The sequence below is a fragment of the Pygocentrus nattereri genome, chromosome 3 (genome assembly GCF_015220715.1).
Source record: "Pygocentrus nattereri isolate fPygNat1 chromosome 3, fPygNat1.pri, whole genome shotgun sequence".
Classification (NCBI taxonomy): Eukaryota; Metazoa; Chordata; class Actinopteri; order Characiformes; family Serrasalmidae; genus Pygocentrus; species Pygocentrus nattereri.
The window spans coordinates 3,610,953-3,635,007 of NC_051213.1; the positions used below are offsets into that span (position 1 = coordinate 3,610,953).

General features: G+C 40.1%; 1 protein-coding gene across 1 annotated transcript in view; it reads left to right on the plus strand.

Moving 5' to 3' along the window:
* LOC108411781 (putative ferric-chelate reductase 1) overlaps positions 1-21,038 on the plus strand; it is a 32,695-nt gene extending 11,657 nt beyond the window's left edge. Inside the window, exons 6-15 of the mRNA XM_037536900.1 lie at positions 1,931-2,032; positions 2,367-2,511; positions 5,544-5,666; positions 10,653-10,768; positions 12,902-12,988; positions 15,009-15,100; positions 15,606-15,664; positions 18,293-18,430; positions 18,943-18,968; positions 20,949-21,038. Of these exons, the coding sequence (XP_037392797.1) occupies positions 1,931-2,032; positions 2,367-2,511; positions 5,544-5,666; positions 10,653-10,768; positions 12,902-12,988; positions 15,009-15,100; positions 15,606-15,664; positions 18,293-18,430; positions 18,943-18,968; positions 20,949-21,038 (978 nt within the window). The remainder of the gene's footprint in view (positions 1-1,930; positions 2,033-2,366; positions 2,512-5,543; positions 5,667-10,652; positions 10,769-12,901; positions 12,989-15,008; positions 15,101-15,605; positions 15,665-18,292; positions 18,431-18,942; positions 18,969-20,948) is intronic.
* The last annotated feature ends 3,017 nt before the right edge of the window (positions 21,039-24,055 follow it).

A 24,055-nucleotide genomic window follows, 5' to 3' on the forward strand; every position in this document is an offset into this window, starting at 1 on the left:
CCTTAGTGGCTTAGTCTTAGACTGGTTTAGATCGTATCTAACTGGGCGCGATTACTATGTTGCATTAGGTACCTCTTCCTCCACACGTCAAAAAATAACTTGTGGCGTCCCCCAAGGATCAATTCTTGGGCCTTTACTGTTCAACCTATATATGCTTCCATTACCGCATATCATTAACAAACATGGTATTAGTTATCATCAATATGCAGATGACACTCAACTTTACATTTCTTTAGAACCTAAAGCCCTAAAATCAATTAGCTCACTGTTTGAGTGCATAGGTGATATACAGACATGGATGTCAGACAATTTTCTGCAATTAAATAAAGAGAAGACAGAGGTTCTTGTTATTGGCAGTGATTCACAAAAGAATGATGTTCAGACTTATTTAAATCAAATGAATCTGAAGGCCAAACAATGTGTTAAGAACTTGGGCATCACTTTTGATAATGAGCTCAGCTTTAAATCACACATCATGACTACATGCAAGACAGCTTATTTTCACCTTAGAAACATCGCTAAGGTCCGAGATATGCTCTCTCCTGCTGATAGTGGAAAACTTGTCCATGCATTTATCACATCAAGGATAGATTATTGCAACGCTGTTTTATCTGCTCTCCCAAAGAGCTCTATCTCTCACCTACAGCGAGTTCAGAATGCTGCTGCAAGGCTCTTGACCCGCAGAAGAAAGAGAGATCATATTACACCTGCACTCCACTCACTGCACTGGTTACCTGTCAGTTTTAGAATAGATTTTAAGGTTCTGGTGATGGTTTTTAAATGTCTTCATGGTCTTGCTCCTCTTTACCTCAGTGAAATGATGGTGAGATATGTTCCTGTCAGGTCTCTCAGGTCTTCAAACAGTAATCTACTGGTGATTCCTAAAACCCGGTTAAAGATTGGCGAGGGTGCTTTTAGCCACTACGGCCCAAAGCTTTGGAACTCTCTTCCTGAGGAGCTAAGAGGCATTACATCCCTGTACAGCTTCAAGAGTAATCTTAAAACCTTCCTGTTTAGATCTGCTTTTAGTTAAGAAACTTTTGTCTGTTCTATCTCTTTCATTTTATCTTTTTCAGTTTATTTCATTATTTTATTTTGTTTCCTTCTATCTTTATTTCTTTTAATGTGTTTTGCTTATCTTTGTTTTCTTTTTATTTATTCTGTAAAGCACTTTGAGTTGCATGTATGTATGAAAGGTGCTATACAAATAAAGATTATTATTATTATTATTATTATATTAATGTGCACCACTGTTAATGTTCACCACTGTTAATGTTCACCACTGTTAATGTGCACCACTGTTAATGTGCACCACCGTTAGCCTGGCACTGACTTAACACTGCAGGCCTAACAACACCAATGGCGAGAAATATACTGTAAATCCCAGGGCATAAATAAGTATTTATAACCATGCTTATAATGCCTTATGAATGCATTGTAGCATGTTATAAATGTGTTTGGAGATGCTTACAAACGTGACATTCATAGAAAGTGTTACCAAACATACTGCTATCTTTAAAAATGGACATAAATGGACAAAATTCCTGATGGCTGCTACTATTTTTAGCAATGTGATGAAACTTTTTATTTATAGAAAACACCAATGAACAGCAACAACCAGCCCATTCGGACATAATTGTTTCTGTTATGTCATTCATTTACGTATATCCACCTATATGGCCTATCGCAGTTTAGCTCCGCCCTCTCTCCCTGAGCTTATAACGTATGTTTCAGCTCTGAGAGACAAAATACAGGGCAGCCAGTTTGAATAGAGATCATTTACATACGTCAGTCTTAAAGGCACAGTAGCAAAAACAGCCTGTCTAATTCTGAGGGATAAAGAGAGGTCAGGAAATGGTCAAGCAGACCTGAATCACTGTGTGATAATCATTGCTTTTTTTGTGTTTCTGTGCTTGTTTCTGTTTCTAAGGGTAACGATGATATCTATATCTGTGGAAAGGACAGTAATGGCAATATCCAGTTACAGCACGCTTTCTCCACCGGAACTACAACACCGGGCAACATCGCACTGGTACTGCTGTTACACTGTTATTATCACCATTATATCTCATTATATGTAATTATAACCACACTGATTCACACACACTCAGTCATACACACTCGTAGACTCTCTCACACACACACATAGAACACACACAGCTGTGCAGCAGCACCCCCTGCTTTCAGGATAGCTCAACTGCATGGACCACATGAAAGACCTTATATATAAACACAGGCCGTTCAGGCCGTTTTTAGCACCCCTGAATAGGCACCCATCCCAAAATGCCTTCTCATGTCCCTGAACATCAACACAATCGTTACCGTGTTGCCTGTATGTTCTCACACTCGACTGTTTGTGTTTGAAGGGGAACGTCTCAGGTTTCAGTTCGTCACTGATTAATGGGGTGATCAGCTGCTCCTTCACCTCTGGAAACCCCATCAGCACCACGCGGAGCTCCTCCTCTCAGAGCAGCTACTACGTCTTCCTCGCCTACGGCGCCACCCAGAGAGGTATGCAGCACTGAGCCTCAAGCCCAAAGAGTCCGTTAGAGCAAAGTCACAGAGTAACGAGCAGATCTAAATCACTGTTCTCAGAAGAAAACCTTGTATGTCCATTTTTTTTCGTTTTTCAGTTTTTGACAATATTTGAAAACACCTATTTTCCTTTACATTGTGTGTAAATTTCATGATGACCAGACCAATAGAAATGACCCAAAATGACTTGGAAAGACGTCTGGTTCCATTGACTTCCATGAAAAGTAAAGTAAGTTTTTTCCTTCTCCTGTAAAGTTACCATTTTGGAAATACAAGGTTTTGTTCCGACAACAGCAAAATGTTTAAAGCTTTTCTTAGGTTTACTCAAGTTTCAAAAGCAAGTAATCAGTTATTACCATTAAAATATGGGTGTAAAATTACTCAATATCTTGTTACTGTGTAAAGCAAATACACTCATGTGTTACATGTGTTGTCACCACTGGAACCAAACCATCTCTTTACAGGTGACTTTACATGAGTAGCAAAAACATTACTTTGAATGGAAGTTAATGGAGAAATGATTTATTCTGAGTAATGTTGAAGCATTTCTATTGATTCATTCATAATGAAAAATGGCTATTTCAAAATCTGTTTCCAAAATGTAAAAAAGGATTATATAAATACACCATTTTGCGAAATCATGAGAAAATAACTGGCCAAAAAAAGTTAGGATAAATTTTCAAAACAAATGTCAATGTCAATTGACAAAAATCAATGTTTCCTTCATATGATGGGAGTTTAGTAGACAGTTCATTATAGAAGTAAACACTTATTCATCAGGGGAAGTTATGAGGGAACTCAACAATATAATAAATTAGAATATATAATTTATAATAATATATAATAATATTATTATTAGTAGTAGTAATAAATAAATGAGAAGCTGTAGATGATCAACTAAAAATGATGAAATAATCTATTATACAAAATTTTAATAGATACAGTCTTAAAAGGATGGTTCTTCAAGTAAAGTCTATGGTTCTACATGGAGCCATGAACACTCAAAGCAAGGTTCTATAAAGAACTTTTATGAAAATAAATTTATTGAAAGCATCATGAAAGGGTTCTTCAGACTGATGGAGAATGCGCTGTAGATGGTTTTAATTTGAACCTTTTTGAAAATGGTTCTATAGAGCACCGAAAAAGGTTCTTCAATTGTTACTGTGTCAAGTTTGTAACAATAGAAGAACCCAGTTGGGTGCTACATATAACCCTTTTCGAAAAGGTTTTATAAAGAACCACCTATATCACATTCGTGCACATTTTCCCTCAATCTGAGGAACCCTTTCATCATGCAAAGGGTTCTTAGAGTGTTCAGGCTTCTATACAGAACCTTTTTGAATATGGTTCTGTATAGCACCAAAAGGGGTTTATCTATTATTACAAGCTCATATTGTAACAATAGCAGAAACCAATTTTGGTGCTGTATAGAACCATATTCAATAAAGGCTCTACATAGAACCATCTACAACACATTCTCCATCAATCTGAAGAACACTTTCACAATGCAAGGAACCATGTAACCATGCCCAGGGTTCTTTGAGTGTCTTTACCAAAGAACCCTTAAAGCACCATCTTTTTTAAGAGGGTTCATTTACATGCACACCTATAAAACATACATGCAGTTTTCTATTTCATTGATGCACACTGAAGCTATTTCAGTGTTAATAGTGCCCTCTTGTGGGGAGGAACGTTTATCATGAGTGAGTGAGTTACAAGCAAGTTTTGGTCACACTATCTACAAATATCAAGTTTATAAAGGATCTATACGCACAGTCATAACAAGTTATAATGCATTCATACGGCATTAGAAACATGGATGTAAATATTTTTAAAACTGAATTACACTGAATTATACATTATATGCATTATAAGTAGCGTTAATAATGTTATACTTGATAGTGCTGTCATTGTAATTTGTTCCCTCACTGATTCTAACCTCAAGCACTAGAACCCTTCACTCTGTAACACTACACTGCACTACAGTACAGTGATGCTGGTTTCTGCTGGTGTTCTACTGGATATGCAGTGTTAAGTCAGTGCCAGGCTAACGGTGGTGCACATTAACAGTGGTGCACATTAACAGTGGTGCACATTAACAGTGGTGAACATTAACAGTGGTGCACATTAACAGTGGTGAACATTAACAGTGGTGCACATTAACAGTGGTGAACATTAACAGTGGTGAACATTAACAGTGGTGAACATTGACTTTCCCATATTGGGTGAAACTCTGATGTTGCTCTAGTTTAAACTCTGACATTTGAAGCCTGTAATGAGCTTTATTGTGTTTTAGTGTTTCAGTAAATCCTTCAGTAAATACTCAAACCTGAAGCCTCAGTCTGAACCCTGGAGGAGGCTTTAGTCCAGTACGCTCCACTTTACTTAGAGCGGACTAATACAGCTTATGAGCTCTTATAAATTGTTATGAACAGTACTTATAATGCATTATGTTAGCAATAAATATAAATATAAATATTTAAAGCCATGTTCATGATGCCCTATGAATGCATTATAACAGGTTATGAATGTGTTTATAGATGCTTTCAAACATGACTTGTTAAAAGGTTTTCTGAGATGCTTTATGTAGTTTTACTCCGGTACTAAGCTTTTCTTATCATTTGTTTCTAAACACATTTTTAAAATTTAAACTAAAAAAATTTAAGTTTAAGTTTAATCCCTGAATGAAGTTTAGATCTGAGTTTAAAGTAACTGTGAAACAGTAATAAATTTAGTCTAGATTTACTGCAAAAGTATGAAGAATGACACTAACGGGGGCTTGATTGGTTTTAATCCAGGTTTAAAGTTTGGTGCAACAGGATTAATAGATGAATTTAGATTCTATCCAAGTTTAGGCCCAATCCTTGTTGGTGCGAGCCACCCTTAAATTCCTCTAGATGAGTTCAGAATATGGGATTGACTACAAAACGACAGACGACTTCAGAGGTCTGTCAGTCTTTTTCCAGTTTTGTGTGATGATGAAAGCTCTGGCTGTTTTACCTGAACAGGTGTGATCCAGATGCACAGCACCACCCCCTTCATCAGCAGCTCGAAAATGGACTTCTCCACCATCACAATCCTGGCAAGCGGAGAGCAGAGAGAGAACAATCCCTCCATTGTTAAAGCCCATGGTCAGTGCTGGTGTGATTTCTCTACATTAGCACAGCAGGATCTGCAACCACTCATCTGCATAGTATTAGCTTTGAATCTTACATGTCTAGAGTGATGACTGTCATTTACAACCTCATTTCCAAAAAAGTTGGGACGCTATGCAAAATCGAAATAAAAATAAAATGCAATGATGTGCAAATTATTTAAACCCTATATTTAATTGAAGACACTACAAAGACAACACATCAAATGTTCAAACTGAGAAATTTTATTGCTTTTTGAAAAATATTTGCCCCTTTTGAATTTAATGCTAACAACACATTTACCGCTGTGTTTCATCACCTCTTCTTTAAACTCTGTAAGTGTTTGGAAACTGAAGACACACTGCTGTATTTTTGAAACTGAAATGTTTTCTTGTTTGATTCAGGATTTCAGCTGCTCATCAGTTTCAGGGTCTCCTTTGTCATATTTTTCATTTAAGGTGACAGATCTGGACTGCAGGCAGGTCAGTTTAGCAACTGGACTCTTTTAATATGGAGCAATGCTGCTGTAATACATGCAGAATATGGTTTGAAATGGTCTTGCTGAAACAATCTAGGCCTTCCCTGAAAAAGACGTCGTCTGGATGGCAGCATATTTTGCCACACAATGTTTATATCATTCAGCATTAACAGTGCCTTCACAGATGTGTATGTGACCTATACTATGTGCACTAATTCCCCCCTAAACCATCATGAATACTGGCTGTTGAACTGTGCACTGATAACAAGAGTGGTCTTTAGCTCGGAGGATTTCCAAAAAAAATTCAAATGTTGATTCGTCGGACCGCCGGACGCTTTTCCACTTCCCCTCAGTCCATTTTAAATGAGCTCAGGCCCAGAGAAGGTGGCAGCATTTCTGGATCCTGTTTATATTTGGGTTCTTCTTTGTGTTTTAGAGTTTAACAGCATTTGTGGATGCAGTGATGAACTGTGTTCACAGACAGTGGTTTTCAGAAGTGTTTCTGAGCCCATGCAGTGATTTCCACTACAGAATCATGTCTGTTTTTAATGCAGTGCTGCCTGAGGGCCCAAAGATCACGGCCAGCAGATACTGGTGTTCAGCCTCGTCCCTCACAGACAGAGATTTCTCCAGATTCTCTGAGTCTTTTAATGATATTCTGCACCGTAGACGATGAAAAGCAGAAGCTCTTTGCTGTTTTGTGTTGAGAAACGTTCTTCTTGAACTGTTGCTCTGTTTGATGGTGCAGTCTTTCACAGAGTGGTGACCCCTCCTCCTCTTTACTTCTGAAAGACTCCGCCTCTCTGAGATGCTCTTTTTACCCAGTTGGCACCCACCATCCTGCTTCAAGACTACCACCATTGTGCCCCTCCCAAAGAAAAGTGTTGTGACCTGCCTAAATGACTACTGGCCTGTTGCCCTCACCCCAATCGTGATGAAGTGCTTTGAGAGAATAGTCATGACATCCAGGAGACCATTCCAAACACTATAGACCCTCTTCAGTTTGCATACCGACGGAACAGGTCCACAGACGTCGCAGTGAACACTGCCCTTCACACAGCCCTCACACACCTGGAGGGCAAGGACACGTAGGTCAGAATGCTCTTCATTGACTACAGCTCAGCATTTAACACGGTCATCCTGTGTTCATGTTACTGACCTGTTGGCAATTGACTACCAAATGATTTTTATTTTTTTTTAGCATTACACAACTTTGCCAGTCTTTTGTTTGCCATTCAACTTTCTTGGAATGTGTTGTTGGCACTCAAAATGGGCAAATACTTTTCAGAAAACAAAAACATTTCTCATTTTTAACATTTGATATGTTGTCTTTGTCTGACGGAGAAGCAGCTCGGAAAATGAATGAATGAATGAATGCCTTTGTACTATTGAAATAGTCAATGAAATATAGGGTTTCAATTATTTGCCTATCATTGCATTTTGTTTTTGTTTACATTTTGCACAGCATCCCAACTTCTATGGGAATTGGAATTCCACTGATTTCTTAAAATTCCTGGATAACTCAGTGTGTGGGATGTAAACAGAGCGATCCAGAGTAGTTTGGTTTGAAATGGTTCAGATGTCTTTACAGTGGTGGTGGTGATGGGAACCAGGGGTCTCCATGACTACAACACAGATATAGATACTTGATTTACCATCCAGAACCACCAGAGAACCTACACAAGTCTTCTTTTTTAATATGTACATTTATTTTTTGGGGACTGCTTTGCTGCAGAGGACATGTATGAGGATAGTGAGACAGTGGTGAGGTGTGCAGTTGGAGTGACAAATGGTTTCAAGGTGAAGGTGGGGTTACATCAGGGATCAGCTTTGAGTCTTGTTTGCAATGGTGATGGACAGGTTGACAGATGAGGTCTGGCAGGAGGCTCCATGGACCATGATGTTTGCAGATGACATTGTAATCTGTGGTGAGAGTAGAGAGCAGGTGGAAGAGAATCTGGAGAGGTGGAGGTTTGCACTGGAGAGGAGAGGAATGAAGGTCAGTAGAGACAAGACGGAATACATGTGTGTGAATGAGAGGGAGGCAGGTGGAAAGGTGAAGATGCAAGAAGTAGAGGTCGTAAAGGTGGATGACTTCAAATATCTTGGGTCAACCATCCAGAGCAATGGACAGTGTAGAAAAGAGGTGAAGAAGAGGGTGCAGGCAGGATGGAGTGGGTGGAGACGGGTGTCAGGGCTGATGTGTGACAGAAGGATAGCAGCAAGAGTGAAAGGGAAGGTTTACAAGACAGCAGTGCGTCCTGCTATGATGTTTGGTTTGGAGACTGTGGCTCTGTCTAAAAGACAGGAGGCTAAGCTGGAGGTGGCGGAGATGAAGATGCTGAGATTTTCGTTGGGAGTGACAAGGATGGACAAGATTAGAAATGAGCAGATCAGAGGGACAGTGAAGGTGGAGCAGTTTGGAGATAAAGCCAGAGAGGCCAGGTTGAGATGGTTTGGACATGTGTTGAGGAGGAATAGTGGAGATATTGGGCAAAGAATGTTGGAGATGGAGCTGCCGGGTAGAAGGAGAAGAGGTGGACCTCAGAGAAGGTTTATGGATGTAGTGAAGGTGGACATGGAGATGGTTGGTGTGAAAGTAGAGGAGGCAGTGGATAGGGCAAGATGGAGGCAGATGATCCGCTGTGGCGACCCCTAAAGGGAGCACCCGAAAGAAGAAGAAGAGGACTGCTTTGCTGCATGTGTCTCTCCACAATCAACAGACTTTTAGAATAAAATCCAAAAAGATTTTATGCCAAATTGTGTCAGAAATGATTGTAAAACAACGTCTCATGCATTACGCAATGAATTCATATAAACTTCATGTAATAACTGTCTGTGAGGGAGCTTGTTCACTACTCTGTTGCAGTAAGTTTCTCTATAACAGAGCGTTTCACACCAAACTACTCTGACAGACTCGGTTCATGTCTCAGCAACTGAAAGCCGGCCAGATGAGGTTCAGCTCTTGTTATGGTTTTGGTGCTATAAACAGAACCATTTTCAAAAAAAGTGCATTATAGAACCACGTATAACACTTTGTCCACCAATCTGAAAAACAATTTCACCATGGAAAAACCTTTTTTAGGTATGCAAATGTAACAACTGAGTCTCAGGAACTTCCATGTGCAAGTTTAAGCAGCTTATTAGAACGGGGCGATCCAATGGGCGAAAACGAAGACAGACAGAGCTCAAAAACAAAAGGCAGGCAAAAATAGTTCACCACACAATACAGGCAACAACACAACAAGGCTGGGTAAGGCAGACACAAGGATACTGGCAACACTTTGCAAAGAGTGAGTGCAACTGAGAGGCTTAAGTAGCAGGGCTGCTTGAGTGGAAATGAGCATCAGGTACTCAAGTAATCGGGAGAGGATGACCCCCGGTGGTCAAAAGAGGGATTGCTGACAGTAAATGGTTCTACATGGAACTCATAGTTCTAAATAGAACCATTACTTTACTAAAGACCCCAGAAGAACCATCTTTTTAACGAGTATACAAAAAATTTGAAAAATCTGTGGAATTTCCCTTTGATATGACCTAATTATTTACATTCAACCGTAAGATTGGCGCAGTCATGTGCTGGAGGTCAGGGAACCGGCCCTGTGACCGGAAGGTCGCCGGTTCGATCCCCAGCGCCGACAGCACATGACTGAGGTGTCCTTGAGCAAGACACCTAACCCCCCACTGCTCCCTGGGTGCTGCAGATTGGGCTGCCCACCGCTCCGGGCAAGTGTGCTCACTGCCCCCTAGTGTGTGTGTGTCTATTCACTAGTGTGTATGTGGTGTTTCACTTCATAGATGGGTTAAATGCGGAGGTGAAAAGGGTCATAAAAAAAAAAAAGAATTACACAGTTTATTACACTGTTATTCTGTAATGAATGATATTTACATTTGATTTATATTCTGTATGGACAGAGTTTAAGTCTGCACTTTGTTTTTGGTTTGTTTTTACTTAAACAAAAGATAAACAAGCAAAAACATAAAAGATCTTTTTTTGAGGGGCAAAACAATAAATTTCATCAAATTCAAATCACAGTAAAATGAGTGAAGTGAGTGTAAATCCGTTACACATTTTAATATACAGTTACTGTTTATTTGCTGAAGTTAACATATTGAGGGGAAAATAAGGCATAAAAACATATAAAATGTTCCATAATTTTTGCACAGGTCACATTTTATGCTTTATTTTTTCCAGCATGTTAAATTTAGTGTATTGAGCTCGAGGAGTGCAAACAACTGCATAGTAATTGTTGAATCATTTACAGAAATGACCGGTTAAAAGTCTGTATTATTTACTTTTATTCATATTTAATCTCATATTTAATTTTCTCGTATTTTAAGGGTTCAGTGGGTTAAGGGTTAAGCACAGAGTTGTGCACATTACTGAGGGAAAAAAAGAAAGGCAAAAAAAAAAACAGCCACATAAAATCATTCCCAGTCTTTAGTGAAGAGTTTTTCCTTTAATTCCGTTGTGTTCTCCTGCTGATGGACGTGTTCTCCTGCAGGCTGTCTGATGCTGATAGCGTGGATGACCACTGGCAGTATCGGCATGCTGATCGCCCGCTACTTAAAGAATGCGGCTAAAAGGACCAAGTTCTGTGGCAAAGACTTCTGGTTTGGGGTAAGTTTCTGGTTTTACTGGATTTATGCTGCAGTCACACTGGTGATGTCCTCCCTTCTTGGGGGGCTGTATGGGGGCTTTCCCTGAGAGATTTATGTGAAATGAAGAATTGCTTAGTCAGTGCTCACAGTGGAGTCCAATGGTCTGAGAAATGCATCTGTTTTACTGTCACAATTGGCCCCTCCCAGTCCTGCCCATGTGTTCATGTTGTTTTGATCTTCCACATGCATTTGTTGTGTTTATATTCCCAGTCCAGCCCCCTTGTTTCGTTACGCCACCCATGTTTGTGTTTGATTATGTTGCATGTTTGTTGGAAGATTTATGTGCTAGTGTTTTGTTATTCTGGCCTCTGTTGTGTATTTCAGTCTGTTTTAATATGTTTGTCCCACTTTGTCTCCGTGTTGGCTATTTGACTATGGACCATCTCGATGCTGATTTTGGATTTGCCCAGAATAGATCTTGCTTTTTTCAGCACCTGCATCCACCTCCACATAGCTGGAAGCATACGTTGAGATAAGCAACTTTTATTATGGGCAAATCCAAAATCAGGGTCACGACAGTCCAGGTTCAGGTAACCAACACGAAGAGCAGGAGGGACAGACATGACAAGGAACACAGAAGTCCAAACACTTAACAAAAACTTTTCAAATAATACATATACCACACACACAAGCCTTACATCAAACAGCACATACAAACAGTACAAAGACCAGTGAAAACAAAGGGCAAACACGGGGCTTATAAAACACAGGGATAGCGAGGGAAGAGGAAAACAGGTGGTGACAATCAGGGACGGAGTCACAAAACAAAGGGCCAGATTAGGGAACCAAAACAAAGAAAACACATGGAAGATCAAAACAAAGGGGCATGTGGATGATCAGAAAGTAAACTGAAAAAGCACATGGAGTAGTGGGAGGAGCCAACCATGACAGTTACATTTACATTCATTTCTGATTCACTACAAATTTTATCATCAGCCTAACAACTGAGTGAAAAGTAGAATCGGTCAAATTTTACCACGAATTTTAGATTTTCTTCCTATTTGATTTGTCCCTCCTTTGCTTTACTGACAGCAATTGCGAGACCAAGCTTCAGTGAAAGAAGATGACTAAAAAACTGAACTGTAACTGTAACAAAGTCCTTATCATGGTCAATGTCACAAATTTGCTAAAATTCGAATAGTGCAGAATCCCCATTATTTCTTCTATAACTGTTTTTTCACTATAACTGATTGAAATGAACAAAAATGCCAGATTTTAATACAGTCAGAAATTTGTAATTGATCTTTTAAAATGATCATAAATTCAGAGTAGTATGTATGATTAAGTCATTATATTCTGAAATGATGTTCAGGGTAAAATTGAAGAGATTTTGTTTTATGATCACTTCAATAGATTAACACCTTAAAATCTTTTTAAGGCTTATTACACACTAAGGCTTATTATTCAGTAACCGCTAAACATGAATCAGTCCTATCATTCTTATGATGGACACCCTTGAAAATGAATGGGATCCAGTGTGGTGTGCCGCTGTACTGGACATATGTGGATGCAGTGAAACCCTTAAGCCAGTGGTCACTGGGGGCGGTATAACAGAAATGTCCTATCTTTAGGTCTTTTACCTGAAGTTCTGACAGGTCAAGATAAGATTTTTACAAATTCGTGTCACAGAATCAAAACTTTCGGATACTTATTTTAGAAATTTTAACTTACTTGATTAAAATGGACAATAAACTGCCATGCCTGTTACCTAGCAACCGACTCTATGCACAGAGCTAAAACGTGAACACGGAATCAAAGTAATCAAGCTTGTTAACCAGGCAACTAACATGACCTACCATTACTGATTTAAAGAAGGTCCAATTAAGCTAAAGAATGATAAACAGAAAGTTAAAAATATTGTGTTAGTGCTTCCTGCTGATTATCAGCGTGTCACCACGCCCCAGTTTCAGTCTCCATTTCCCAAACGCTGCTGAAGTCTGCAGCGTTTTGGCCCACAAGGACTGGAGCCTGACAGATGTGATCTATAAAGACTTTACAAGTCACGAGTGTCCAAAGCTTTATAGGTGCAGAGGTTTGAGAGCTGTGTGCAGTAATGTATAACCATCTCTTCCTCTCTGTCTCACCCTCTCAGGCGCATGTGTTTCTGATGATTCTCTCCGTTGCTGCCACTATTATAGCATTTATCCTGGTGTTTTCATACGCTCGGGACTGGAGTGGGGTAAATATGAACCTGTTACCCACCACACTCACCTCAAACACTCACAAAGAAAACTGCTTTGTTTACCTTAATCATCGTCAATTACACTGAAATTGGCAGAGGAGTGGAATGAAGTCATATAACTTGGACTTGAGTCCGACTGAGCTAGTTTTAGAGCCGAGCCCAGTTTTAGAGCCGAGCCAGTTTTAGTGCCGAGCCAGTTTTAGAGCCGAGCCAGTTTTAGTGCTGAGCTAGTTTTAGAGCCGAGTGTCACGACTGGCCCCTCCCTGTCCTGTCCATGTGCTCGTGTTGTGTTATTTCCCAGTCCTGTCCATGTGCTTCTTTGTTTTGGTTTTTAGTCCAGCCCCTTGTTTTGTGACTCTGCCCCTGATTGTTCCCACCTGTATTTCTACCTGTCCCTTGTTAACCCTTGTATTCAAGCCTTGTGTTTTCCTGAGTTGCTTGATGGTCTTTGTTTGTATGACTGATCGTGCTGTTTGATCGTGTCTGATGTGTTGGGTGTGTTGTGTTGTATTCTCGTGGTGTTTGGTTCTTGTTTGAGGTTCTGAGTTCATTTTTTCATGCCTGTCCCTCCTGCTCTCTGTATCGGCTGTTTGAACCTGGACCGTTTTGACCATGACCCTGGATTTGTCTGAAATAAATCTCGCTTATCTACATTAAACCGAGCTAATTTTAGTGCCAAGCTAGTTTTAGAGCCAGTTTCAGTGCTGAGCCAGTTTCAGAGCCAAGCCAGTTCTAGAGCTGAGCCAGTTTTAATGCCGAGCCAGTTTCAGAGCCGAGACAGTTTTAATGCCGAACCAGTTTCAGCGCCGAGCCAGTTTCACAGCTGAGCCAGTTTAAGAGCCGAGTCAGTTCTAGAGCTGAGCCAGTTTTCCGAGTCAGTTCTAGAGCTGAGCCAGTTTTAATGCTGAGCCAGTTTTAGAGCCCAGCTAGTTTTAATTTTAATCCTATGTGCCAAATGTTCCTAAAAATCATCAAAAATGATTTTCAAATTTTAAAATGAACTTAAAAAGTTCTTTCAAAGTTCTTTTCATGTGTAGTGCACTATTCTTTGTGTACACCAGTATGTCTGTCATGTACTCTTTAAAGAATGATTCCTCAAAGGTTCTTTGGTAAAGAAAATAGTAATAAAAAAAAAAACATGAACACTCAAAGAACACTTTGCATTATTACATAAAGGGTTTATTGCAACATGAAATGGTTCTTTAGATTGATGGAGAATGTTCTGTTGATGTTTCTATATAGAACCTTTTTGAAAAGGGTTCTCCTATTGCTTAACATTGTAATAATAGAGTAACTCTTTAGGTGCTGTATAGAACCTATTTTGAAAAGGTTTTATATTTATAGCATTTGGCAGACGCTCTTATCCAGAGCGACCTACAATTTGATCATTTTTTACACAGGTAGGTGAATGTGGTGTTAGGAGTCTTGCCCAAGGACTCTTATTGGTATAGTGCAGGGTGCTTGCCCAGGTGGGGCATTGAACCCCAGTCTACAGTGTAGAAGACAGAGGTGTTAACCACTACACTAACCAACCACACATATTATATAGAACCATCTACAGAACATTCTTATGAGAGAGCACTTCAGCCATGCAGGGGGTTCTTTGAATGCTTTTAGAACTATTTTCTAACCCTTGAAAAACCATAATTTCTAAGAGTGCCGTTATTGGTGTACCATGGATTTTGTTTTTACCTTTATTCAGTCTTATGGTCTTAAATTAGCTGAAGAATGCAGACTGACCTTTTTTGGACTTGAAGATTAGGAGTATTGACTTGGGATTTGACTTGAGACTCGCCTGTACTGACTCAGGTCTTGAATGGAAACTCGACTACCTTGCCTCGGGACTTGAGTGTCAAGACTTGAGAATTACTTGTTACTTGCAACTTAGTGACTTGTTCCCACCTCTGGAAATAAGTGGCAGATAATCAGTTCCTGCGTTGTTTAGTGACAGGCCATTGTGCTGTCCTGCCCTGTCAGCTCCTGTGTGTGTGTGTGTGTGTGTGTGTGTGTGTCTCAGGGAGCTCATCCTGTACTGGGCGTTATAGTGATGATCCTCAGCCTGGCACAGCCGATTGCTGCCATGTTTCGCTGTGGACCCCAAGACGAGAGGTGAGAGATGAACTGTGTTGTCTTTAAATCACTGGTTTACATAAATTGGACCAAAATCAATGAGAGTATACAACCCCAATTCCAATGATGTTGTGTAAAACATAAATAAAAACAGAATACGATGATTTGCAAATCCTTTTCAACCTGTATTCAATTGAATACTCTACAAAGATGAGACATTTAAAGTTCAAACGGATAAACCTTATAGTTTTTTGTAAATATTCACTCATTTTGAATTTGATGCCTGCAACATGTTCCAAAGAAGTTGTCTTCATTTATTTATATGGTTTATATGGTTTAAAGACTAAACGTACTCCAAAAGTAATGAAAAGTAATGATATTCCATTATGTTTATATGGGAATCCTTGGGATTAGATTACAGATTACTAGATTGTAACAGGTAATCAGTATCTAGTACATGCTAACTAACCCCAGTCCTGCTGGGAGGATTAGCAGCTGCTTTTTTGGTGTATTGATGTTGACTCACTTTGTTCTTCACCTGCAGGAGATACATTTTTAACTGGGCACACACCATCAACGCATTAGCCATCAAAGGACTGGCAGGTATGAAAATGACCCTGCAGACACACTGAAGCATAACTGATCCCTAAGGCTGACACAAGAAAGGGGCCATTTCTGACACTCATTCTATGCTTTTCTGTTAAAAACACGATTTCTCAGTGTTGTGACATTTACTAATTTTAAAATGTAAGTACATCGTCTAACAAAACCAAAAAATATATAGATTTTCTTTAGTTTGTGTGTCACAAAGTAGCATTTAGTACAAGGAAACACCTGAAAAGGAAAATATTTCACATTCAGTGGCATTTTATTGTTACTCTGACGAAACAAATCACAACCGTTTCCATAGCGATGTGATTTCTGTGAATGCTCACTCAGAAACTGTGAGTGCATCCAACAACAAAAGCAGCATGAAGCTTTTTTTACAAAGTGATAGGAAACTTGTTAGCTCACAGGAAGATCCGCTCATAAATAAAAAACAGAATACGATGATTTGCAAATCCTTTTCAAGCTATACTCAATTGAATCCACTACAAAGACGAGATATTTAATGTTCAAACGGATAAACTTTAATGATTTTTGCAAATATTCACTCATTTTGAATTTGATGCCTGCAACATGTTCCAGAGAAGTTGGGACAGGGGCGTGTTTCCCACTGTGTTACATCACCTTTCCTTTAACACTCAATAAGCGTTTGGGAACTGAGGACACTGATTGTTGAAGCTTTGTAGGTGGAATTCTTTCCCATTCCTGCTTGATGTCCAGCTTCAGCTGCTCAGCAGTCCGGGGGTCTCCGCTGTGGTATTTTGAGCTTCATAATGCACCACACATTTTCAATGGGAGACGGTCTGGACTGCAGGCAGGCCAGTCTAGTACCCGCACTCTTTTACTACGAAGCCACGCTGTTGTAACACGTGCAGAATGTGGCTCGGCATCGTCTTGCTGAAATAAGCAGGACGTCCCTGAAAAAGACGCTGCTTGGATGGCAGCAGATGTTGCTCCAAAACCTGTATGTACCTTTCAGCATTAATGGGGCCTTCACAGATGTGCAGGTTACCCCTGCCATGGGCACTAACACCCCCCACACCATCAGAGATGCTGGCTTTTGAACTTTGCTCTGAAAACAATCCGGACAGTCCTTTTCCTCTTTGGCCCGGAGGACACGACGTCCATGATTTCCAAAAACAGTGTGAAATGTGGACGCGTCAGACCACAGGACACTTTTCCACTCTGCGTCAGTCCATCTCAGATGAGCTCGGCCCAGAGAAGCTGGCGGCGTTTCTGGGTGGTGTTGATATGTGGCTTCGCTTTGCATGGCAGAGTTTTAACCTGCACTTGTAGACGGAGCGACGAACTGAGTTCACTGACAGTGGTTTTCCGAAGTGTTCCTGAGCCCATGTGGGAATATCCGTTACAGAATGATGTGGGTTTTTAATGCAGTGCCGCCTGAGGGGTCGAAGGTCACGGGCATTCAGTGTTGGTTTTCTGCCTTGCTGCTTACTTGCAGAGATTTCTCCAGATTCTCTGAATCTTCTGATGATATTATGGACTGTAGATGATGAAATCCCTAAATTCCTTGCAGTTGCACGTTGAGAAACTTTGTTCTTAAACTGTTGGACTATTTGCTCACGCAGTTGTTCACTAAGTGGTGAACCTCGCCCGTCCTTGCTTGTGAACGACTGAGCCTTTCAGGGATGCTCCCTTTATACCCAATCATGACTCACCTGTTTCCAGTTAACCTGTTCACCTGTGGAATGTTCCAAACAGGTGTTTTTTGAGCATTCCTCAACTTTCCCAGTCTTTTGCTGCCCCTGTCCCAACTTCTTTGGAATGTGTTGCAGGCATCAAATTCAAAATGAGTGAATATTTGCAAAAAACAATAAAGTTTATCCATTTGAACATTAAATATCGTGTCTTTGTTGTGTGTTCAATTGAATATCGGTTGAAAAGGATTTGCAAATCATCGTATTCTGTTTTTATTTATGTTTTACACAACGTCCCAACTTCACTGGAATTGGGGTTGTAGAAGAACTTATAGAATCTAAATCATTTACAGTGGTGGTGATAGGAACCAGACATCCACCTCTAAAAGTGTCCCCACAGAAAGTTATTACATGAAATGGTTATCAATTCACTGCCTGATGACCGACAGTCTGTATTTTAGTAGATTCTTTTGATTAAGTTTTGGCTTAAAATGTATATGAATCCATTTAATTGAATACATACATTTGAGTTTTCCCCAAAGAAAACTTTACCATCATCAGCATTCTGTATAAAACTCAGAAGATGTGCTTCACTGGTAGTTTTGTATAGTGAATAAAAGGTTTACAGCTCTATTGTAATCACGGTGACTCCTGGTTTCTGTCACCACCCCTGTAAAGACTTAGACCACGCTGGATGAATCTGTTTACATCTCAACGACTGAACTTTTCAGAAAGGTTAAAAAAATTAGAGCAATTCCCTTTGAAGGGTTTAATTCCATTAGACTTGTCAGCTCACAGATTAGGCTGACTGTGATGCTGCAGTTGTGCACAGTGGGCGAGTAAAAAGCTCATTCACTAAAGTTTATAGTCACTTGTTAAACCTTATTTTAATGATGACGGTCAGCACAGGGACGCCATGACTTTCTCTTTCTTATCTCATGTGTATCATAACTCATTCTCTCTGCAGTGGCAGCAATCTTTACAGGCCTAGCACTGGTGGACAGTTCTGAACAGCAGTGGCTACAGAAAGTGATGGGGGGGTTCGTGGCCTGGGAGGCAATTTGGTTCTTGTGCCAGGACTTCCAACAAAGAAGGAAGAAAAACGGTAAAAGCTTTGGTCCTGAGCTCTATAGCTGGATTAATTTGGACAGTAGAGGTTTTATTACTCTACTAACATGAAGTCAAAAAAAACATCCCGGAAATTCATACCGGATTAAAATCACTCCACAATTATTACTGTCAGACTGTAAAACTACACACTGCAGATTCATACTGGATTAAAATCACTCCACAATTATTACTGTCAGACTGTAAAACTACACACTGCAGATTCATACTGGATTAAAATCACTCCACAATTATTACAGTCAGACTGTAAAACTACACACTGCAGATTCATACTGGATTAAAATCTCCACAATTATTACAGTCAGACTGTAAAACTACACACACTGCAGATTCATACTGGATTAAAATCACTCCACAATTAGTGTCGTGTGCCTGTAAATGCTATTGTGTTGCTTTGTTCCTCTACATAGTCCATAACTCATAGTTTATATAAACCACCACCTGTGTTTTCAGACCAATTTTGTTAATCAATCCAATGCTTCTTTTCAGATATCATTCTGCAGGAATCAGATCAGGTAAGTATTATTTTAATTTATTTTGAAGTTTTATGAGTGACTGTTGCATTGCACTGTGGCATTTCTATTTATTTGAACAGATTAGAGTCATATTCCATTTTTTTACTACATATTCCGCACCGTCAGTTAAAACTTTCATTCCTTCCAGTCCGTTCATCATGAAATGTTTTCTCCGCTGGCTTTTACATTGCAAGAACATTTCATGGTGAATGGAAGAATCTTTTTTCCCTCCTCTGAAAAGTGCAGATTTCAGAGACACAAGATTTTGTTACGGCGGTGACAGTTTATTGTGGGACAGAAGCACAGTCTTGAATTTATTTGATTAAAATGTGCACAGGCTGCATTAAAATCATTTCATAATACTCAAACAATTGTAAATTTGACAGACAAAAATTACTGATGGAATATTGCATTTAGGGATGCATCAATATCAGTACTGGTATTGGGTCTTGGGTCAGTACTGGTCATGATATTGTGTGAGTGTACACTGCTGCACTAATGAACCAATGCAGTCCTGGGGGCTCTGCTCACACAAAGCCCCCAGTCACTTCAAGCACTCTGCATTGGCAGATTCTTGCCAGAAATACGGTACATGATTTTAGCCCATTTTAGACACAAACAACATCACAGCTGTGCCCCCAATAGGAGTGGTGACGTGCAGGTCAACTAAACAAAGGAGAAAAAAAATAGCTACCAAAGTCTGTATATGCAGACTTTACTTGGTTTGAATAGAACAGCCAGGTATGAACATTAATACAGTGATTTTATTGTAAAATAAGCTGTAGATGGACTGTGTTGTCCTACTGTGTACACGATTGTCTGCTTTTAGCTTCAGTGTCAGCGGTGCTGCTCAGTGTCTGGGTGTGTTTGCTCAGTACTCGGCACCCAGCATGTTATTTTGAATGAAATACGTTTATTTGAAACTGTTGGTAGACAGAGTTGACTGTAGAGCATGCGTTTAATGTTTAAATCGTTGGCTTCGAACACGTGTTTATAGTGTGAGTCACCAAAGATTTCTGAAATCGCAGTGTATGTCTGGCTTTAGGGGATATTCAGTTCCAGCCAATCAAAAGACTCGAAGATGTAAAACTCGAAACGTGAGCTCCCCGGATGTTTTAGCCTCATATGTGATTCCTGCTGTCACTGCACTACAGAGACGGTTGGTGAAGCACACAGATGAGGATCAAAACTATGAAATGTACTTTTCTGAGGAGGACTTTGTCCTGCTCTCCTTTTCAGAGCTACTCAATCCAAGCTAAGTGATGAAGCATAGCTAGCTAATGCACCCTGTCTAAATGGTGGCAGTATCATCTGGAGATCAAGAGTTTGATCTCTGGTGATGCTACAGTCATCCATGGCCGGGAGTCCTAGAGAGCAGTATTGGTCATGCTATCTGGGTGGGTAGGATGGCCCCTTTCTCCCCCCCATCACCCAGCGAGTCAGCACAGGCGTCTGTCAGCTGACGTAGCAGATCTGGTGGTTTGGCGTTCAGCTGTATAATGATGTTGCATAAGCGGCAGCTCATAAACATACAGCTAGATATTAATGATTTAACTGTTATGGTACTCATTTACACCAAAAACTACTTCATTCTAGGTTATTCGTTTACGGCATTTGGCTGACACTCTAATCCAGAGCGACTTACAGTTTGATCATTTTACACATGGAGGCCACAGTGGTGTTAGGAGTCTTGCCCAAGGACTCTTATTGGTATAGTGTAGGGGGCTGACCCAGGCAGGGGATTGAACCCCACTCTACAGCATAGAAGGCAGAGGTGTTACCCACTACACTAACCAATGAGTTATCGGGCTCAGTACTGGCAAATACTAAAACATTGAAATACTGACTTCAGTGCTAAAAGCCAGTGTAGTGTAGAGTCTAACAAAAATTCAGCATGACATATGATGAAAAGTTGTATATAATTAATGCAATCATGAATATGAGGCACTGAAAGTGATTTATGAACTTGTTTCTTGACAGGTGATAGCAGAAAGTCTTCTCTTGGTCGCATTCTTCATCGGAAACATCGCCTTCTTGGTGGCTTTGCTTGTTGGAATAGGCAACTCGTAATGTCTGACAGACGAAGACCACCTCAGCAGAATCCAACTCAGACATGCAATTTCCTCTCGTTTTGTATAGAAACTCAAGATTTCTGGTTTTTCTGTAGTGGGATGGGCTTAATGTGATCATTGAGATGTGCACACACTTAAAGGTGGTTCTTAAAGGGTTCTTTAGTAAAAAAAAAAAAAGGTTCTATATGGCACCATGAACCCTCAAAGATGATTAATGGGATCTTTGGGATTGGGATTAATGGTGAAAGTATTCAGATTGATAGTGTGTTTTATATGGTTCTATATAGAAACTTTTTGATAAGGGTTCTATATAGCACCAAAAAGGGTTCTGCTATAGTTACACCGTAACTGTCTAAGCTAATTCTGAATGGCCTTCCATCTAAATTCTCTGTGCACTGTTACTTAGATTGCGGCATAACTGATTCACAATTGATGCGAAACTGCAAACTCTGTGTTTAAAGGGGGAACCAAATTTTCTAGTCTACATAATTACATCAATAAAATGTAAATATAGTCATTCAGAGTTACTCCAGAGAAACGTAAGAGTCAGATCTGTTCAGTGGTGGTGATAGGAACCAGACATCCACCTTTAAAAGGTCCTCACAGAAAGACACTACATGAAATGGCTATGAATTCACTGCCTGATGTCTGAGGTGCTGTTTAATGTTTTTGGCGTGAAACATATTTTTAAACCCATTGAAAGGGGTTTAAAATGATTCAAAATTGAAGTCAATAAACAGGCATAGGTCAGAATCAAAAAGGCCAAAAAACACAGAAGCACAAAAATACAGGCAAACAAGTCAAAAAAGGGTCAGGCAAAAAGGCAAAACAGAACCAGAATATCAAACAGATATGACCACTCAGCAGCTCTACAGACAAAAGCAATACCTCACAACGAACCAGGCCTACAAGCCAGAGCTTTATACTAAATAATCAGTGAGCTGCAGGTGGACATGCAGAGCTAGAGTGCTGATTGGACCTTGAGAGTGAGGCAGGAGTCATGTGATCCCCCAGGGGGTTCTGGGAGATGGAGTCCAAAGAGAGCTGAAGGGAGTCGTGACAGTGGAAGGATACATGCAGTACCTCTTTTGTCCACCTGGTGGCCTCAGCACTTCAATCAGGAACTCTGTAGAAACTGAATGTTAAGCCTTAAAAGGTTTGGCAGTGTTTTAGGATTTAATATTGATTTTATTGTGCCCTCAACGCAAGAACTTACTCTGAAGCTGCATTTCTCAGGAACACAACATCAAAGGGATACGTCAGAGCCTTTCAACCTGTCAATCTGTTGGTGTTAATGTTGATTATGGTGAAGTGTTTCCATGTAAGGCAGAAATGTGGCTCACTAAAAATAATTTATAACAGAAGACGTTGAGTACAAGTTAAATTCCATGAATAAACATATTTTCACGACTTCTTCAGTCAGTATTTATAAATGAAGCAGTTAATCTGTGTAAGTGGTTCTTTCAGAGACTCTAGTTTTCCAAGGGGAAGAATTTGTGGAATTTTACAGGATCTGGGATACTCAGACCCTTTGGGCAAAGTGAAAGTAACCAGAACTGCTTTTATTTTACTGTAAAAATCACTCCATTGCTTCATAAGAACAGGTTTGTTAAGCCATTATTGGCTGAGTTGGTCTGAGAGGGACTCTTATTGTGAAGGCAGGGCTAGCTGTGTTTATGCCTGTAGAACAAAACAACAGAGAATCAGAGTTGAGGCTTAGAGCTGAATGGTTAGCCAAACTCTCTTCGTGTACAGTGTGGCTGTGGCCAAGTACATCTCTTCAATAAAGTGGCATAAACATTTGCATAGACTGGGTCTCTTTTGGGTCTCATTGAATGCTATAATGTTAAGAAGTGAACAAAGTCGTTCAGAGCGGTTTGGTGTGAAACGCTCTGTTCTGGAGAAACTTACAGAGTCTGAACTGTGAATACACTGCCGGATGCCTGAGACACTGTTTTATGGCAGTAAGATTTTTGGCTTACATTGTATATTTCAAAACCAATTCATGGTGGAGGGATACATGCAGGGTGTTGTGCAACAAAATAGTCCCCAAAGAATACTGATTATTTCAGATTTTCTGCTATTTTCCATCATCAACATCAACAGAGTCAGTCACTACAGACCTCCAAACTTCATGTGGCTTCAGATCAGCTCAAGAACAGCGTAGAGAGCTTCATGGAATGGGTTTCCATGGCCGAGCAGCTGCATCCAAGCCTTACATCACCAAGCGCAATGCAAAGCGTGGAATGCAGTGGAGTAAAGCGCCGCCACTGGACTCTAGAGCAGTGGAGACGTGTTCTCTGGAGTGACCAATCACGCTTCTCCGTCTGGAAATCTGATGGACGAGTCTCGGTTTGGCAGTTGCCAGGAGACGGTACTTGTCTGACTGCATTGTGCCGAGTGTAAAGTTTGGTGGAGGGGGGATCATGGTGTGGGGTTGTTTTTCAGGAGTTGGGCTCGGCCCCTTAGTTCCAGTGAAAGGACCTCTTAAAGCTTCAGCACCAAGAGATTTTGGACAATTTCACTTTGTGCGAATTATTTTTACAATTTACCATTCTGATATCAGCTGTTCCGTTTTGTGGACTGGATGGTAAATTAAACATATCAGTGATCATATATATTTTGATATGTGAATTTTCATGTTTTTAAGCTGGAAATGGTTCAAACAGCAGAGAACTGTCCTGAATTAACCGTACTTGCATTCATTTAAGAGGCTTTTAGTGACTGTAGAAACTGAACCCCTCAGTCTGTTACCTGTGGTGTTTGTTCTCCTGCAGTTTTTGGCTGGATTATTCATAAATGGTAAATTTAAATATAATGTATGTTTTATTTGTATCAGAAATATGTCGGCTGTGTGTATAAACATGGTTAATCTGGTTGAAATTCTTTTAAAATTATGTTTCAGAAAACAAAATGTGTTAGGTTGTGCCTCGCTGACCCCTACAGAGTCCACTGCCGTTTTCAGGCCTACTCAGACACAGAGAGCCGATTGAAACCAGAGCTGGTTGACAATTG